Source organism: Columba livia, chromosome 4, assembly GCF_036013475.1.
Source record: "Columba livia isolate bColLiv1 breed racing homer chromosome 4, bColLiv1.pat.W.v2, whole genome shotgun sequence".
Classification (NCBI taxonomy): Eukaryota; Metazoa; Chordata; class Aves; order Columbiformes; family Columbidae; genus Columba; species Columba livia.
Genome location: NC_088605.1, coordinates 20,167,547 through 20,188,480, shown reverse-complemented (window position 1 = coordinate 20,188,480; position 20,934 = coordinate 20,167,547). Strand labels below are relative to the sequence as shown.

Genomic DNA, 20,934 nt, shown 5'->3' with positions numbered 1-20,934 from the left:
TCTTTCTACAATCTGGTTGGGCAACAGTAACAGCTGGTTGGCACATGAAATGCTACACCAAGCAGGTGCACAGACAGAATGGATTAATTAATTTTGACACACCTTTTGCTAAAAGCTATCTATGCTACTTTTATTATGGATTTTTTTCATATTCATGGAATATTCAGGCATTTACTAGTGTCACTATACACAAGTAAGGTCCCAGTTCAGAGGGGTTATTATTATCACTATAATACCGAATGTAAAGTCCTTTTACAAATATTAGGTGTGTTAGACTGAACACAAAAATCATTCCCACCATTAAGTGTTGGCTCAACCATAAACTCTGATTGCAATGATACAGGCATTAATTGGGCAGAAAACACAAAAAGTAATAAGGCTTTAACTAATCTAAATGGCTTTGCATCATATTTGTTAAGAACAAACTCCACATTTCTCAAGTACTTGCCCTCATATCATGGACTCCCTATCTGAAGTGAACCACCTTGTAAACAACATAAAAGCAAAAGCTGCACAAAGATTTATTTCTGGATTATTATTTCTTTTGAACGCATTGCTTAGCAAGTTCCATTTGACATTCATCTAAGGAGGTAAATAACAGGTGTGATCAAAAGTTGGACAGGCAACCAAATCCAGAGTATTGCCCAAGGAAAAAAAAAAAAAAAAAAAATATATATATATATATATATACACACATAAAAAGTGGAAAAATTACTTGACAGAATAAGTCATTCTATACTAGACAAATCACTACTTCTAAATATATTATTTAGTTATTAAAAGATTTGCATATAAAGAGTTACCCTGCAGATTTCTAGAAGCCTTAATTACATGGAACATATTCAGCTGTGCTTAGAAGTACAGTACAGAATTTAATTTGATTTATTGCAGCTTGCATTAGTCAGATATAGCAACTAAGAGTTCTCTGCAGATTCCAGCATTAGCCCAAGATCCTCAAACACAGGAAAACTGTAGCCTCCTAACAAGCTGCAGATTATATGTCACCAAACATTCATGAAGATTTGGGGTTCTCTCTTTCTCTCTGATATTTTTCAGAGATAAGCCTATGTCACCAGGAAAGACACTGCCACAACTCTCATCCTCCCTTCTGCAAAACACGTATGAATAGTAATGAACCACTAAGAGCAACTCCAGTGCTACAGTAGCTTGCAAAGAGAGTAGGCAGACCAATATTCTGCTTGTGACTAAACCAATCACAGTTGCATGATACTGAACAATTGTGGGCGAGGATATCACAATTTCTAATTTAGCACAACATTCTGCTATGAAGTACAAAGCGTTACTTGAAGTTCCCAGATGCAATTAATGCAGAGGTGGAATTGTTCTTTCCTTTTTCCATAGCTATGCTCCAGTCCTATCTACAGACCTAAAATATTTCTGTTAAGAGTTTCAGAACCACATTAACTGATGGCTGTGTAATCTTTACTTCTGGTACTTCTCATGAACACAGGTTGATACATCTAAAACCAGCTGAGCATGTTATATCCACACACAAAAATCTAGCAAAGCATAGAAATTCCTTCTGGGACCTACACAGCATTTTCAGTTATGTGTTGTTGTACCCAGCATTTTACAACACCCGCACAATTCCTGCATCAGAAGTTTAGCAATAGAGAATGGCTGTGTTTAGTTTTTCAGTATTCCTTTCCCTTTCTTAAACTGGAGCAAAATATGTATGGTGAATCAAATAAGGTATGAAGGCCTGTTAAGGAGGCTGGGGTACACAATCAGAACATAGAAAACATCCACAAGATTTGCTGGGGTGGAGGAGGCAAGACAAATTCAACAGCATGACTCAACAGATAAGACATTTAAAAGAATCTTACAAAACAGATTATGAAACATTACATCCTAAAAAAATTAATTTCCTTACCCTGCAACCCAACCATTCAATTGAAGTTTGTGAAACTGTTCAAAAGCTGAAGTGAATTCAAGCATAGGTCATCTTCTCCAGTAAATACGTCATCTACTAAGTCTCAAAACTTCTGAAAGTAATAAATTATAGCTAACAAGGCTACCAAAGACAGAGAAGGAGTTAACATCGCCTCCACTCCACTAAGTAACATTAATTACAGCTTGCTGGGTAACATTACTGATAGGCTGAAACCTAATCCTGCAACATTTTAAAGCTAAATTACATAGAAAACAAAACTTAAGCAGCACTGTAAAGATAAATACTAAATTAATATCCAGCCTGAGAAGTAATTATTCATTCAGTAGCATTCAAAAAATTTAAACATGTTAAACAAACATGGCAGAAACACCTGACTCAAAAACTGTTTATATCTAAAGTCAAACAGGTTAAAGGCTCCTAGAACAGTACTCACTAGAAGTGAGGAGAGCAACACTTTTCCCCTATATCTGAAGTACGTATCCTCTTCACACTCAGCAGGAATCTAACTGACACAGCAAGTAGGGTTAGTGGTGTGATCCACATGTCCAAACGGGGCTCTCTACCTCATGGCAAAACAAGTTTACTCTGTTACAGAAAGAGCCCAGATTTCTAGCTCAAATGCCGACACCTCAAGAGACGTGAAACTAATTCCATCCTTAAAGCGTCTGATCAAATAACACCATGGGTAAGCACTTTTAACACCTTTGAGTTCTACAAACTCAACAGTGTTAAACAACAAACGAAAATAATGAATAGGTGAGGCAGGAAACTGCACAGTAATTGCCACCCAAGTACGCTTTTCCCACCACGTCTTTATGTTTGCATGATCTGAAACAACAGCTCCTAAATGATGCCACATTCTCAAAGTCCAGCACAACAACAATAGCCCTGGCATGAGGAACAGCCAGGCAGAAAAGCCAAAGAGAAGGTAGGAGCTCACTGCTGAAAATACTGACTATGGGCACCAAGAGCTGCTCTGGAGCTGGCTGCTTCCCTTGCTCTAGGCCCTGTACCCTACCAGTAACCACCCCAACATGCTTCAGCCCCTTCTGGAAGTGGCACTGAAGCCAACAGCAAAGCTTCCTGCCTGCCCTGCCAAATGGAAAACATTGTTTCTCTATTTCCTCTGTAAGGGACGACAACTGGACAAGAGCTGAAGGATGGCTGAAAGTCATCCTTTGGATGATGACACCCTAACAATAATAAAACATCGTTTCTGATAGTAGAAGTATTTAACCCGTATTGAGATATCTAGGTATACCAAATGATCCTCAAAAGCTTCTAGGTTAGGAGACAAATAAGTGAAGTTGCTTTCACCACAACTAAACTTCATATCCATTTCAATAGGTAAACAGAAAATTACTAACACGCAATCAGTAAAATCAAGGAGGTTTGGCTGTTTAACAAATGAGCTAACTAGAACTTGCACTTTTAAGTAATCTGTGTTTGACAGAAGTTTGAGATAGGCCAAAGAGGAAGCAAGTTTAAAAATGTTTCCAAATGAGAAATCTGAGACCATCAGGTAAGGCTATTTTATAAAACAAGTGAATGTGTCAGAGCCAAAGGCTCATTATTCATGCAAACATAGAAGGCTCCTTATAGCTCTTGAACAAGATGCACAGCTAAAGTACAGTATTTACCTCACCCTAGCACTTACAGCTGCAATACTTGGAGAACTTCATCATTAGCACTGGCACCTGTACTTGCCACCAGTACAAACGTCATAGTTCACCCTCTACCATGTCTCTAACTTACACTTACTTCACATACTAACATTAAGAAAACATCCAGGAAATACGCTCTCCACTAGGTATCCAATAGCCCCGGGATTAGGTAAAATATTTAAGAGAAATCACAGAATCACAGAATGGTTGGGGTTGGAAGGCACCTCTGGAGATCATCTAGTCCAACCCACCTGCTAAAGCAGGTTCACCTAGAGTAGACTGCACAGGAATGTGTGCAGGCGGGTTTTGAATGTTTCCAGAGGAGACTTCACAACCTCTCTGGGAAGCCTGTTCCAGTGCTCTGTCACTCTCAAAGTAAAAATGTTTCTCCTCATGTTTAGATGGAACCTCCTATGCTTCAGTCTGTGCCCATTGCCCCTCATCCTACCATTGGACACCAATGAGAAGAGTCTGGTCCCATCATCTTGACATCCACCCTCCTTCAGATATTTATAAACATTGATAAGATCCCCCCTCAGCCTTCTCCAGCCTGAACAGACCCAGTTCAGTCTATTCTCATAACAAAGATGCTCCAGACCTCAATCATCTTTGTAGCCCAAAATGCCATATATGCTTTAGTTCCACACAATACAAATGCTCTATATTCAAGTTCTGATCTTAAATTCACTACCTCACCAAACAGGAGCTCTTTGAAATATCCAAGCAGCTGTACAAATGGCAGCCTCCATGGTGATTCCAGGACTTATGCTGTTGTTTTCCATCGTAGTTTACAGTTGATGTTTACAATTCTCATCTGCATGCAGACAGTGCCAGAGAATTTCATATTTAAGTCCTCTCCAAAATTCTGAATGCAAAACTTGGCAAGGAGAAGATAATTATAGCTCTGTCTTGATAGTGAAATACATGCTCCTTCCTGCTTCTAACAAGTCTCTTGCTACACTCCCAATAAACAAACCAGAATTAAGCTTGTCCTTTATGATGATTGAAGAATACAGCACAGACCTAGAAAAGCAAGCTGAATTTTCACTCCTTCAAACACCACACCTCTCTTAATTTTCATGTGCAAAATGTTCTTGTTACTACCAGAGTGTTTCACTTCCACCTCCATTTTTATTGTGTAGACCAAAAAAAATTTGAAAAACGCAAACTGAACAAGACACATTCATGAAACATTTCTGCAGTCAGTTTTCAGAGCAGAACTCATGGCAAGACCAGATAGATTCAATTAAAATATTCACAATCATACAAGAAACACTGAAACAATCATTTTCATTTTCTAAAACCTTCTGGAGGAAAAAAAAAAAAAAAAGACAAGAGGCCAGAAAATCTGAAAAGTTTCTTTAAAGTTATTTTCCCTCAACAACCTGTAAATAAGAGTGGCCTGGTAGGAGCTATAGAGCAAAAGCCCGTTTTCCAAAGCAAATTGGGTTCACTGATACTCAGCAACAGGTTGCTTGATCTTCAAAATTGTCACACTACTACCTAAAACACTACAGCTGCTTAAAATCTCCACTTCACCCACAGTAAGATCTGAAAGCAAAAGACTAGCCACTGGTTCTTTCATCTCAGACAGCAAGGCACTACATCTAGACTATAAGCAGGTTAGCAACATCATAGTATCCCGAAAACTCAGTATCTTCAGTTGGTATGCTTAGTCCTCTGCCTAAACTTTTCTCAAACAGTGTATAGAGCCAAAAAACACAGTATCAGAACAACAAATGACCAGAATTAAAGAAATACTTATTAAAACATTTGTACTAAAACTTTAAAAATTCTATTCAAATTAATAACCAACTACTACTTCCATATTTAAAGAAAAAATGCAACAATTTGGGTAACAAGACAATGGCTGTGTTGTTCTTTGGCTTCTGTAAGAATGTTAATCTGCTGCTGACAGCATTTTGAGCATAGAAAGCTAGAAGTGGTAAAAAAAAAAAATCAATAACAAAAAAGTCATTGTAATTTTACTAACTTCTGGCAAGGAAGAAATTTCAGTCTTAAGATACCATTTAGGACACTGCAAATGAACACAAATCAATGGAATAAACACAGTTCAATAAAAATCAATCTACACAGTTAGTCACTGCCAGTAAAAATTTTGCCAGTTCTCAAGTTGAAAATCATCATCTCCCAAAAACTTATCATATAAATTATGATGCAGTTTACTACCACCTTATGACATTCTCCTTTAACCATTTTACTCTTATTCTTCCCGCCTTAGCAGTCACTTTAAACATTTCCACAAAACTAAAAATGAAATGCTAATGGGAAACAGCAAGTATTTGCCAAACTGTCTTGTCTCCAACACCCCTTGCAGTTCCACAGAAGACTAGAAAAAACATATGATTTGGCCACACTGACTTAAAGGTGTCCATTCTGATTCAACCTTGCGCAGCACCAGTTAGCAGCATGTGGTGCAGTACAAAGGGTGATGGCAAGAACAATTTTCCCTGAAACAAAACATTTTGGTTTTGCACTCCTATGAGATTCCTAGTTTAACACCACTCGTTCACACAGATGTGCTCTCTCCTTTCCTCCAGGAAAACGGAAAGCGGTGGGATATATCTAAACCTTCTGATTTTCAATGAATGCCCCCAGGTCTCACAGCATGAAAACAACTACCGGTCTTCCTATGGTTGCCCCCTTTATAAAACTAATCATTTCAAAAAAACTCTACCACATCCTCACTATCACCTCCTAAAACCTGAAACCCATCTGAAACCCCAATGCTCTTCCTATTTCTCCATCCCTCCACCTCATTGGCCTCCCTTGCTTCCAGCCCAGGATCCATCTGACCTTCACTTAGTCAACTTCACCAAGTTACTCCAGCAAAAAAATGAATACAACAACTAAACTGAGATAGGTCAGCACGAGGAAGAGGACAGGCTGAAGGCCTAAACCATAGCTGCCAACATACATTGGCTTTAGCTTCAAGTACCACAGCCACGGGGCGGATCCTTTAAAACCAAGAAGTTCTAGTTTCTCTTCATGCACAAAAATGTATATACAAAAGCTTGATTCAAACCTTTTCTAGTTTTACATATCCTTTCAAGTGAGAACAATTAGTATACTATTTTCCTTTCTTCATAACTTGTAGTGTTTCTTCCTGACCAACAACCAGGCTTTTTCCAAAGAACAAGCCACTATTACTCCCAAAAAGTTCAAGTAAACAGCTAATCAGAGCTGAAATTATTCAGTTAAATCCAGACCAAGTATACTTTTAACAGTATGAAAGTACTAAATAAAATAAGCTCCTTCCTTCTCTCTCTCCCTGCCCCACTTTTTTGCACTTTGACACTACCATCTCATCACTCTGTCACACAGTATCATTAAATGCCATCTAAGATCTCTGCAGGCAACTATAGTTAATGAATCCCCTTCATCATCCCGCCACACGTGCCAAACTTCCACTCACTACATAGTATAATGCTCCACTTGTAACCATCTAGCTCCGTGAAGATGCATCCTTTTTCTGCCCATTAAGACAACATTTCACCTGTGATTGCTTATCACTCTTTTGTAAGGAAATAGCAATTTCTGTGGACCTGATAACAGCCAAGGTTGTTTACGGAGCTTCCATTTTGTTGAAGTCTTAACGCTCAATAACATCAAGAAAAATCAGAGCCTCGACTACTGTTATTAGGGTGTTATAAACAGACATGAGGCAACATAAAACATGTGTCTGGGTGCTTTTGTGACAAAAGAGAAACATACCACAGATGCATAGTATCTTAGGAAGGATGTTTACTTAATAAAGGAAACAAACCAGTTTTACTTGGATTCTTTTATAACAAAGTTTATAAGTAGTCATTTGGATCCATTTAGAGTTCAGATAGGTGGGTTTTTTTTCTTTGAAACATCTACACCTGGATCAGAATGGAATGTGTCTTTACTATCCTGTATTAATAAAATCACAATCACATTTAATAAGTTTTGCTTTATCACAGAATCACAGAATCAACTGGGTTGGAAAAGACCTCAGAGATCATCGAGTCCAACCCTTGGTCCAAGTCTAGTCCGTTTACTAGATCATGGCACTAAGTGCCATGTCCAATCTCAGTTTAAAAACCTCCAGGGATGGCGAGTCCACTACCTCCCTGGGCAGGCCATTCCAATGCCTGACCACTCCCTCTGTAAAGAATTTCTTTCTAATATTCAGCCTAAACTTCCCCTGGCAGAGTTTAAGCCCATGCCCCCTTGTCCTATTGTTGACTGCCTGGGAGAAAAGACCAATCCCCACCTGGCTATAACTTCCCTTCAGGTAGTTATAGAAGTAAATAGGTATGCCAGGCAAGTGTCATAGTCCATTGATTTTAGTTTCTAGACATAAACTCTCTCTTACAGAAAATCAAATATTAAAAACCAAATTAACTCCCAAAACAAAGGTTTAATTCCAAAACACATATTTTTCTGTAGGCTATTATGATCTATAATAACCAAGCTCTTTAAGAAGCTCTGCTAAAATCTTGGCTCTACTGCTAATCCAATAGTCTACCTCTATAAATTTTATGTATGGCGGAAGTATTTCCTTACCAATTTTGAATGTCATTATCAACTTCACAGATGGTAACATCTGTCTAAAACATTGCTTCTCCCTTTCCCAATCACTTACTACTTACTTGGCATATGTGGGCTTCTACTAAAATGGTTAGTACTGCATTCCTCCTGGTATCTTCTCACAGATGCTCTTGCACAACTGTGCACTGACCTGAAACAAAGACCTGACCCTGCTGCAAAAAAAATTAATTCCACCATTCAGCTCAACCAGTTTCCCCAAACTAACTCATCTCCAGCCATGATAATGTTAAGCAGCGGGAACACACAGAATAGGCAGGGAGGGAGAAAAGGCCTACACACACCAAGGTCAGTTTAAATCAATAACTAAGCAACATCCTTCAAAGACTTCAGAGCTACAGGTTTCCTATCACTGCCTGCAACACAACCAAAATAAGATCAATTATCAAGAGTACAGTTTAACAGGATCAAAAGCAAAATATTAATTTACTGAAAATTCAGTCTTAAAAAGAAATCCCAGAGAATACGTAATATAGGTTCATTCACTGAAGCCAACGGATTCAGTTTCACAGTCTCTTACCTGTACTTTAGACTGACATATTACTGTGCTCTTTCCAAAGTAACTACAATACTCTCTATTGCACCGATAGTCACGTTTCAGTACATATATTCAGGGAACATGAACCAGGTAGGAGAAAAGGGATTGAAACAGCCACACTCCAAAAAAGTACTGGTAAAGTTAAGTTTTTCAAAGAAAAATTAAAAATATACTCTGGAGAAGACAGAGCTGCCTTGATGCATTTCATTTGCAACTAAAAATTGCAAGCGGGAAAGGATATAAATGCACTTTTCCTTCCTGCCACATCACAATAGAAGTATTGGAGCTACATGATATCATACAGTTCATACTTAGCAAAATAGCAAACAACACTTAGCACTAAAACCAATTTCATTTTCACTTAAAAATCATTTTTACATCTTTAGGCAATGGAAATAACTTAAGCCAACAGTATTTTTCATACAGGTATACAACTTCACAGCAAGGAGCTATTCTGTAACCTTCTACATATAGCAATCTAGGATCAAAACTACAATAGAAGGAAGTCTCCTACGTAGAAAAATTAACTTTTGTATTTGTTTCAAAATCATTCCAGACCACGTGAGTGGTTTTGTTTATTTGTTAACAGTATAATACTTCTTGATTGTTGTTCTTAAAAAAAAACAAAATCCTGGGTAGCATTTCTGAGGAGAAGCTAATCAAGCTTGTCATTTTCAGACTATAACTAGAGAGAACCAACATAAGACTTATTATTTTTATTTGCTTTACATCTAGGCATACAAACAGAAAATTCACCGGCTTACTGCATCTACTGAGGGTAAGAGTTTTAGAAGCTGAACACATGACAATTTTTTACAAATCAACAATAACTACACAAACACACACAAAAAAAAACAGGTCTTAACATTTTAACTGGAGACAGTACCAGGGGGCTGGGCTGCTGACAGTTTTAAATGCCTCGTGATGCAGAAGAAAAGGTAGGAAACAGAAAGCATTGCCTAGAGGAAAAGGATCAAAGCTATCTTTGCATTCCTATAAACTCTGAGCTACTTAACAAGTTAAAGCTTCACACAATCCAAGTAGCCGCAACAACCATTGCAATTCACACAAGTTTCTGTGGTGATGCCTGTGGTTTCCCATACAAGCTGCAATAGGCAGGGACAGGTTCCCTCCCACCTCTGCATCCGGGAATCACCGGAGAAGCAAGATTCACCTGCAATAGTATAACACTATCTGCATAGAGAAGAAATTTTCCCCTAACATACTTAAAAAAAATCTTTGCTAGAGACCACCAGAATGAGATTTTAAAGGTCGGTGGTTCTTACCTGTTAATTCAAATACTGTTGACTCAAATGAGTCAGCAGTTCTGTTATAATGAGTGCTGTTAACTCAAATTCTCAAATGCTCTGGCAAGCACATTATCGACAATTTTCAAGACAGATTTTAGTTAAAACTCTGGAGTACTTTTCATTATGCAGATTTAAGGATTCCTCTAACAGGTCTCTGAAAAATGCCGCTACTTTTGGCATTGGAAGCAAAAGAAGCAGGGACCAGAATAAAATAAAATCTAATAAAAAAAGTAATGGACTCTCTTTAGTTAAGTTTAAAGTGCCCACAGAAATCAAGTAAATGAATGCAAATTTTATCGTAACGAGGCAATCATCACATTCTGTTTATGCTAATCCTAAATTTTAACAATGCATTATCCTGTTATTCACCCCTCCTCCTTTCAGATATGCAAAGATAGTTTCCATAGTAACAGGAGAGACTTAGTAGTATCCAAAGGCAGAATAACACTAACTTATGTAATAACTTGAAACTCACCTTGGTTTGTAAATTTATATGTGCTTATTTTAAGACAACATACATAGTGATTATTTACTCTTAAGGGACACCATATGTGATCAAGATAAACATCTCAAGTTCCTGTATTTTAAAAAGCCAGTTTCAGAGACAGGATGTAACAAACGAATCCAAATGAAGTCTTCTCATACATAAGGATCTCTGCAGTAAATTAGCATCAACTCTTATATAAAAGAGTTTTGACTTCTGAGGAGTTTTTGACAATGCACTAAATATTACCAAAAAAAAAAAAAAGAAAAACACACCAAAAAAAAACCAACCACACCCAAACCTGTAGTAGTTTTCCTAGCTTTCCCACATCACAGCTCTTTGCAGCACCTTCCCCTCCCCCCAGTGCTGATTGAGAGCAAATATGAAATACAAAAGGCCATACAAGTTACAGCACACAAGCATTGAATTGCTTACTTTTAAAAAAGTGAACTACATTTTTAAGTGTTTTTCATAATGATAGAATCATCATGGGAAATCTTATCAAGATCAACTGCCTCTGTCATTTGGTCCAGTCCTCCTTCGACAAATACATGGCAGCTCAACCTAGTTATGATAGATCAGTATCACTGATCACTTAGAAGAAAATGAGTCATGCCTAAGTCGCGTAGGAGCAGCTAACCAGAATCTGGTAGGAGGCCCCCAGAAAAGCAGAGCTGTCTTCAGAAAGCTTATAGCTGAAAGTGCAACACAAAAACCTGCTGATGGAGGGATGATACTGAGTCACAGAATTTCAGGGAGGGCCACTGAGGGGTTTCAAGAAAGGGTCTACTACTGACTGCTGTAAGACAAGAAAAAGAAAACAACAGCTAAATAACCCGGATAATTCCCAACAGCAAGACCAGGTAAGTCTTCAGAAGTGGTGAAGCTGATAGTCAAGGGAAAAAAAACACTTCACAGGACACCAGAAGGTGCAGAATGCACTGGAGAGCTACAGTGAAAATGCTGGAAGGCAGAAATATTCAGCTACAGGCAAAGGAAATTACAAGTGCTGGACTCACACCCCCACAGGAGATCACGCTTTGTACTGCTGACCCCACCCACACAGTCCCATCATCTCTCTTCTTTGCACTGGTCCTAGTGCTTAAAAGCATGTCATAAGTCTGGTAAGAAATCCAGAAGTTTTCTGTTGCCTGCATTTCTTTGAACATTCCTGCAAGCCAAAGAAACAGACAGTGGTCACCACAACACTGGGGGCAAAGTGGGTACAAAGTAGAAAAGGAGCAGGAACTCCCTCCCTCCTTGTGGGTTTGAGTATTAGGATGAGCACACCTACTCCTACTCGTGCTCTGGGCTAACATTGCTGGAGTGGCCGGCTGGGGTCCACTCCAAAGAAGAAAGCCACCCACATTACAATTGCTAAAACCAATTGTGAGGTTGCAGCTAAAAAAGACATTTTCTAGAAACCCTTACCCCTGACTTGCTGAAGTCAGATTACTTTGAAGAGCTCAGAGCGTTAAAATGATAGGTAAGTTCCAGAATGGAAACTCAATTAAAATAAAAAAAAATTAATGACTTCAAGGAAAAGGTTATGTTATGTTGTCCATTGTTTCTTTAGTACATACAATGTAGTGCTGTCGTTAATGGCTTACAATATTGAGCTAGACCATTTTTATTTCAGAGAAATTTGTTAGCCAAATACAGGTCCAGCTACTTTGCCTCATCTGAAAGGCAGCCAAATTAATCCATGATCCCGGATTAAATTTAAATTTTTAAACAAGAAAGGAATGCACAATTATCCAGAATTACAAACTAAATTAAACATCAATAAATAAACTGCATGTGAGAACCCAGTGTTATCTTCAGACTCAGAACAGAAGGTTCCTTAAAATTCTCTACCAAATTAAGTAGTGAACAAGCAGAGCTGGAATGAATAGCAAGCAGCCTCATGGTGTTCCACCCAGTAGAAACAGTTTGTTGATCTGATTTTCATGACTGTGACTAAATACCTTCAGCAGTGTCAGGTTTTACATATACAACCGTCATTTATAAATTACCATTAAGAAGGCACATACACACAGGAAGACAACAGTAATGATAATCTACATAAACAATTGAGTAAATCACTGAATATCTGATAAAAATATGGCAGGAGTAGAATCTCAGGGGCTTTCCAAGTCCTAAAAATTGATTGTACATCCCTTTTTTGTAAAGTGTCTTGATTATCCTTGCCAGCTTCTTCTCTAAACCAGTAAAAACCTCCAACAATGGGAAACTGTTGAACAATCTACATTATTTGACTGTTATAGGTAAAAAACTTCCAGCTTGTATTTAACCTAAAACTTGGCCACTACAATTTACTTTGTCTTAACCTACATGTTAAACACAGAGTTTTAAAAATATATATATAAATATGCTTCTGGAAACTACTTCTTACACATACACTCCTCCCACAGCCTCTTCCACTCCCCAAAATAAAGCAATACTTTAATATTTTTTGCATCGGTCACAAGCTTCTGTGTCTCTCAATCCTCTGTACTTTCTGCATTGTATAATACTCAAGACTAGACCCAAAAGCACAATCAAAAAGAAAAAAATAAGAGCCTTCTGTAATTTAAACTGGATTAACATATCCAAGGATAGCACTCATTTTTGCCAGCTGCACATTGCTTATTCAGATCAATTCGTGATCAGGACTCCTGGACTGCTTGTCCAGCTGTGCTGCACATACACCTCTGGTTGAGCCTCTTCCTAACACAGCATTTTATACCTAGCAGCTTTTGTCTTCTAAATCATACTGCTCAAACTTATCAAAATTACTAAATTAAAACCTTATTCTACTCTTCTCCAGATGAGTTTCTGCAATCCCTCCTAACTTGGCGGCACATCTGCAAGCTTTATCTTTTAAGGAAAGAATCATAGATATTATAAAAAACCCACATCCTGAACATGTCATCTGGTTTTCAAGAGTCCTTCCAGTTTACCAAATAGTAACTTAAAACTATCTGGGGGTTAGTTACCAGACGGGCAAACAACTCAAGTGATCCACTGAAACACCATATTTATCAAGCAGATGAACATGGATGAACTATGTCAAAAACCTCTTAAAGACTGGAGCTGATTCTGATGGCTCTTAACCATATGTATTTTCCAGTCCAAACTGTCATATATCACAATCAATGCACTTAAAACATGTTAGATTTCTCATATAAATGTATTTCTTCACCAGATTTTCTGCTGGGGGCACCAAGACAACTGACAAACAATCCAGTACTTCTACAGTCCATAAAATATAATTTAAAAAAATAAAAACCCCACACAAATACTTATTTTCCATACAAGCTGACACATCAAAACTGATTAGGCATGAAATTTAGACAGCAACAGCACTATACATAGCTAGAACTGTTTAATACCACCTACAACCAGCTTAGTTATGGTCTGGGGAATTAAACAAAAAAAAAAAAAAAGCAAAAAAAACCCTCTTCCAATATAGCATTTTCACAACACCCTTGGGAGGTTCGACTGCTGCTTCACAGGCTGCGGATGTTCCAACTTCCTCAGTTTATACGGCAAACCAACAGACTGGACAATTTAGATTTCAGAAATGCTCTGTCCCCAAACATGATTGCTAGATCACATAGCCTTGCATCTCTATCTCAGAGTTATTTCAGAAATAATGTTGAAGTTTTCTTAATTATAATTAAAAGTCATGTTTTTAAAGTGTTACACTGAGAAGAAACCCATGCATGTTTCATCCACTTAAGTTCAGTAATTTTAGCTCCAGATGTCAATAGTATTCCAAACAATATCAGAAGTTTATCTCTGATAAAAATGCACACTACTTTGATTCAGAAAGGGTATGTTTTCTTCCTTTTCACCTTCTCCACTCTCTCTCCAATTAGAGAGCTTTTGGAAAAGCACATTATGAGACATGACAAACTTCTAAACGTTTTCGAGTACTTCCTAACATACAAATCCCTTTTTCCTAAGTGAACAGTCTAAAGACCGTAAAGCTTCCTACTGCTCATTACAAGATAGATTCAGAATGTGTATAAGCAATTCGGAGCCATCAAAGTCTGCTGAAATTAGATTATTTTAAATGCTTCAGTTTTTAACTGCGGGCATTACCATTTGCCTTAAGTAGGTAGCCTAAATATTTCACTTTAAAAAAAAAAAATCAAGCGGAGGCAAAAAAAGCTTTCCACAGTTTTCTGGAGAACTAGAGCCCCTCCGAGGGTACAGGGTGGACACCTTTGTCTTTACAGCATCGGGCTCCCGGGCGGCGTTTGTAGAGAGCTCTATGCTGCTATACAGCAGGACCCGCAAGTTCGTCGGCGTGGGTCACCTCACCCGCCCCCCCGGGGCCGCCGCAGCCCCCCAGTCCCGCCGGGAGGGCGCGGGACACCTCGCCTGGAGCCGCCCCGCCGTGCGGGCGCGCTCGGCAGCTCCCGGCCGGGGCCGCGGCTGGCGGCGCCCGAGACACCCACCGCACACACGGGCGGCACCGCGGGAGCCGACGCGGAAGCGGCGGCTCCGGCTCTCAACAATATCGCTATTCAACAGGATCCTGCACATATCCTGCGGCGGGCTCCTGCCCGGGGAGGGGCGGGGGGCCGGCTGGGGCAGTACCGCAGTGCCGCCGCCGCAGCCGGACCCCCTGCAGACCGGCCCGGCGCCCTCTGCAGAGCCGCATCGCGGCTGGCCCCGCGGCGGAGGGAGGTGGCTCGGAAGCGCCGGTAGGCACCGCGGTGCCCGCCGGGCGGGGCAGGGTCCTCGTCTCAGGGCGTCCGTCGTCTCGTCCCCCCACCCCCGCCGGCGCGATGCTCCCCCCACCGCCGGCGGCACGCGCGGGAGCCGTTACCTGCCACAACCGCCGCCGGCTCCGCTGCAGGGGCGGCGGCACCTCCTCGTCCTCCCCGCCGACCACCGCCAACGTCCGCAGCTTCCAGCTCGCATCCCCCGGCAGCTGCGGGCAGGAGCAGCCCAAGCAGGAGCAGGCAGATCGGCACCCAGGTCGCCGCCGCCCGCCCGCCGAGCGCTCGGAGCCCGTTCATCGGTACCGCCGCTGCTGCGCAGGGAAGGAGGGATGGAGGGAAGGGGCTGGAGCTCCGCCACTGCGACGCTGCCCGCTCCGGCAGCACCAACCCGCCTCAGCGCCGGCCCCACGCTGCCTCCCGCCGCTTCCGGCGGGCACCGCCGCCGAACCGCCGGGGCGACACGTCACCGCGCGGTGACGTCACCGCGGAGGGGGCGGGACCGGGGGCGCTGCCGCGGCGGGAGTAGCGGAGGGGGTTTCGAGCCGAGCCGGGGAGGAGTGGGTTCTCACGTCTTGTCGGTCGGATGGCAGCGGGCTTGTGGGCCGCTCGGGGCGCTGGAGGGATCCCGGTGCGGCACCCCCGGTGCCCTGGGGAGGTCTCGGCCGGCTCCCGGTCAGCCCTGCCCGGAGATCGTGCGGAGGTTGAGCTCCGCCCGGCAGCGGCGGTCGGACAGCGGAGGTGTGCGGGAGCCTTAGGGGTGGCCGAGACTCTGGAGTTCGCTAAATCTGTCCTTACCGCACCTACAATAGAGGGAAGTGTCCTAAAGGGAAAGAATGGATGAAAGAAGTTACAGTTCAGCGTAAAAACAAACAAAAAGGTGGTTTAAATACGGTCCCATACAACTGAAGTCAGGCAAACTAAGCACTCACAGAGACTAACCCCTAATTTAACTGTGTTTAGGACATTGGCAAAACAACTAAAAAAAAAAAAACACCAAAAACTTCTGCCACTTAAGCCAGTGAACAGGAATAAAATCTGTATCATGCTTTGTCCAGTCGAAATCCGCGGGATTTCCAACCAGTCTGTCTCAAGTCAACCAAGAATAACACAGCTTTTAAAGACAAAATCGAATCTATTCTCTCTCTCACAATGCAAAAGGAAATAAGGTACCATGGATGGCAAAAAGCTATATAAACATTATATTCACTTTTAACTATTGCGACCACCTAAGAAATAACAGTAATGTTTTGAAAGGGTCCTAAGAAAAGCCTTTATGTGCTTTGCAAAAGCCACAAGACACAGCAGCATAAAATGGAGCGGCACTAGCTGCTTCCCCGGGTCAGCAGAATCCAGAAAGCCAGCTTGCTGTAGCACTACTAAATGCAGCAGGAAATAATTTGTCTAGCAACATAGTTAATGTGTATACTCCATCCCGGCTGAAACAACACCACAAAACCTTTACGTAGTCATATAACACATGAAGATTTGGAAAATGTGCCTAAACCTGACAATTTCTTTTGCATTGTGAAGTCTGTGCATAGCCTTATAATTTCTGTTGTTGAATACAACAGCCTTTAAAGACCAACAGTGACTGACCATATCTTGTGCAAAGAGAACAATGAAGTGCCTGCACCTTACGAAAGCTTGTTCAATGTTGTTTAACTTCAGGGAGGGGAGCTGGAGCAGAGTAAAATTCCCCAGATGGAAACAAAGAAACCAGCTGCTAATTAAATAGTTAATTTTAAAATACAAAGAGAGAGGTATTCATAAAGGGTACCTGACAGAGGCAGGTTTCTTGGATGAGTGTGAACTGTTATAACTGAGACCTACTGGGGTGTAAAGATACAGACTGCGTGAGTCCTATAGAGAAAAGCCATACATCACAATAGCTGTGAGATGGGGACACTCACAGGGAGCACTTCAGTGAAAATGCTGTGGGCCTGGAGTAGAAAATGATCCTTGTTAAAAGTCCTCCTGCAAAGTCAGTTCATTTTCACTTTGTGCTTTCAAGTCCCCAAATCAGGCAGCATGGAATGGATTGTTTTCAAGCAATGCTTGTGTTCTGGATTTGGGAGGAGGTCACTGCTGGTCAGGACATCTCAGCAGATCTCATGGTGAGAAGTAGTGTATGAAATGGTAACATGTCTTGATGCACTGCTGCTTCACATCACACAGACTCAGCTGTACAAGCTCAGGAGGAAGGTACCTGGGCTGCAGCCTAACCCATTAATCCACAGAAACCTAAATGACCCAATACTGCTGGAGGCCCTGCAAGGCTTGATCACAGAATCACAAAATAATTTAGGACCTCTAGAGGTCATCCAGTTTAACCTCCCTACTCAGCCCTGAGGAACACCACTCATAACCACATCCCAGTTTCATTTTGGACCATTGAACACTAGCTTTTGAGTAGAGTGATTCAGACCCTTTTTCCACCCACCTTGCCCACTTACTCAGTCCATAACTCCACTACTGGGCTACAAATATTCTATGGATTCTGTGGCAAAAACCTTGACAAAGTCAATGTGTGCTGCTCTTATCACCTCAACCACAGGGCAAACCATGTAGGCAATAATGTAAGTAAAACTGTACTGGTTTTTCCAAACAAACTTCTTGTCCTTTGTCATCTCGGAAATGGCTTTTACAGAAAGATTTACTTCATTATCTTCTCTGAGAGAGAGACCAGTTGAGGATGACTGTCCTGTAGTTTCCCGCACATTGCTTTGATGTTAGATGTGACATTTTTTTTTCCACTAACTGGAAATCCCATCTGATTGCCACAGCCTTTCAAAGGTGATAGGGATAAGCACAATGACATTAGCCAGCTTCCTCAGCAGCTTCGCAAGCACTTCCTGTCCAGCCCTAAGCACTTGTAAATATCTAATTTGCTAAAATGGGCCTAATTCAAGCTTCCTTTACAATTGGTAGTAATGTCCTCCTCCAACCTTTGCCACTACGCATAGAGATCTGTGAGGCCTGAGGGCTGAACTTGCTAATAAAGAACAAGGTAAAATGGGTGTTGAACATCTCAGCTTTTCCCCGGTCCTTCATCACTAGGCCACCTACCCCATTGAGCAGCAGAGCCTGGGGTTCTTAGGGTTAGTATGCTTGTCACGAAAATTATTCAGATTGGTTTTTTCTACTTCTGGGTATAGAGAGCTGTAACAGAAAGGCTGGAATTCATGTGAATGGAGAATGAGTGGTAACATCTGGGCATGGGGGCACCAGAGGGAGCACACTGCAGCAAAAGGTTCTCAGCATGGTCTGTGCTAATAGCACCAAGCCCCCAGCACATCTGTGTACAGTTTCACAAGAGACCCTGTTCTGGAGAAAAAGAGAAGTGAAGAAATCCCAGTGACTTACAGAGGTGGGACAGGATGGAGGTACTGATCACTATTAGCTGCTCAAGGCTACAAAGAAGCATATCCAAAATCTGTACATGGGTGCCAGCCCAAGAAGAACCCAAGAGAAATGAGGAGGACTTCACAGCTGGCGTCACTACACCCCCATGTAATTGCAATGGATGCTGGACCTAATGTCTGGACATGGGCACCACAGAACTCGATGGGCAGCCTGACACTGCTGCCATGGCTGTACAGACGTGCTGGACACACATCCTGTTGCTCCTCTGTGTGATGGCACCAAGGTGTGAACGAGAACTACAGGTGTAAGTTCTCATTTCAATGAAACCACCTTCCCCTCTGAAGATCTGGCACTGGTATGTGCTGCCTTGTTGACAGAGCATTGCAACAGTATTTCCCACAAGTGCATATGTTTATCATTTTGCAGAGAGTGAAGCAGTCTCACAGCCCGGAGTTAAGACATATATGTTACTTCTAGTCATTAGTCCTGCTCAGTATTAATGGACTTGAACAGTCTTGGTCAAATTTTCTGAGTGTACTTTGCTGTATGGATAACCTGAGATGCTTTTTTTGAGTCCCATCTTCCATCCTTTCATAGAAAGTTAATCCTTTTTTAATATAATGTGTATTTTACTACTTTGAGTTGCCATTTCTGTCAGCAATTTTATCATCCACCAAGCATTTCTGTGCACGTTGATTTATCTAAAAAGAAAAAGGGAGATGAAATAATTTTCAGACTCATTTCATGTCCACAGTTCTTTCCCATACATATATTTTGCTGGTCCTAAAACCCCATAGCAGCTTTAAACAGTAGAATAAAGGAAAACAAAACAAAACAAAACCAAAACCAAACACCCCACATACACACACAAATAAAAAATAAAGAAAACAACACCACACACACACACACATACACAAAAAAAGTCAAACAAAACAACCTTTTGCTTCTATGTGGTGCTGTTTACAGTCTCTCCAAACTACAAACTGGAAATGCTCTGGACAGATGTGAGGACTCAAGAAGAAAAATTATAATCAGGCACAGAAACAGGCTGATAATAACAGATGAGAAAGAAACCTGGTGGGCAAGACAGAAAGCAAGCACAAACTGAAAAAATGCTTGGAGGGCACATAACATAAAAGAAGATTCAGAAATAAGCAAAATATCAGGTAGAAATTAATACAATCAGATTTATTTATTAATGAACAATGCAAATACAAACTAACAGTAAGTTAATCTAAGTTCAAATAAGCAATGACCACCAGAATGTTAGTAAGTTGTCCCAAAAGCATTTGATTCTACAAATGCTGTGAAAAGAAACTATCATTTTGAAAAGGCTTGAGAGTAAAATTCAAGTATCTTATCTTGATTAGGTATGTTACTCTCATCTGTACCCAAATTATTAAAAAAAAAAAAAAAAAGTACTCATTTCAACCTTCTAGTTCTCTGATTTCACATGCTGACTGGAGGTGGAATTTTATAGGCTTTATATTTGCCAAGATGAGAGGATCAGTCTGGGAGCCCTTTCTCAGTTGTTTCTGGAGTTTATGTTTTGAGGAGGGAAAGCCGTCGGCTCAAGAGGAAACAGTACTCAGTATTTTAAGTGCTCCCGTGTTCCCAGCCCTTAATGAACAACGAAACTGTGGGCCATAGATGTTATCTTGGTCCAGTAATGAAATTGGAACTGAAAGAATGGAAATTACTTAAAACATTTTCCTTAACTGATGAGAGTATTAGTTTTTATGATCTTCTTATCGATGACCAAGTGTCTAGGTATCTCTCAAATGAGCAAATTGCCTGGTAGTAAGCTAAAATGCTGATAAAATGACAAAATGTCTTTCAATCAGTGGGAAGGAGCAGACATCAACTGTAAACTAGGGCTTTAGATCTGCAAAGAACTTTTTGATTATGTCTCCTAATTTTAGATGTTTTTTTCAATCAGTATTGTAGAGTTCAAACTAGTATTCAAACTAGTATTGCAGAGGATTTTCTCCCATAAAACTTAAAAAGCAAAGTACAAATACGAAAAAAAGTATTGAAAAATACTAATTATTCAGCAAATGTTCATTGCAGCTGCAGCTGCTATTTGCATGGAAGACTTACTTATGCTTTTTTTCAATTTGTTGAGTTCTTTATGAGAACAAAGATGGCAATCCAGCTAGAAGATGATGGGTAGGCAGATTGTGGTTGAATGTTGTTTATTTCAAAAATAAATAAACACTCAAACTGTTTAGACAAGATCTGGAGGCACATCTGGAGATACCAAATCTGAAGGAAAACAAAAGCAGAATGAGTGAATAAAATACTTCAGGCAGCGCTATGACTTCTGGAACCTGCAGCAAGAGCCAA

General features: G+C 40.7%; 1 protein-coding gene across 2 annotated transcripts in view; it reads right to left on the bottom strand.

The window, feature by feature from the left end:
- Window positions 1–15,559, bottom strand: part of STIM2 (stromal interaction molecule 2) — a 66,302-nt gene extending 50,743 nt beyond the window's left edge. For both annotated transcript variants that reach the window (XM_065060676.1, XM_065060677.1), the window contains exon 1: window positions 15,330–15,559. In XM_065060676.1, coding sequence (XP_064916748.1) covers window positions 15,330–15,522 — 193 coding nt within the window. In that variant the 5' untranslated portion in view covers window positions 15,523–15,559. The remainder of the gene's footprint in view (window positions 1–15,329) is intronic.
- Between the last annotated feature and the right edge of the window lie 5,375 nt (window positions 15,560–20,934).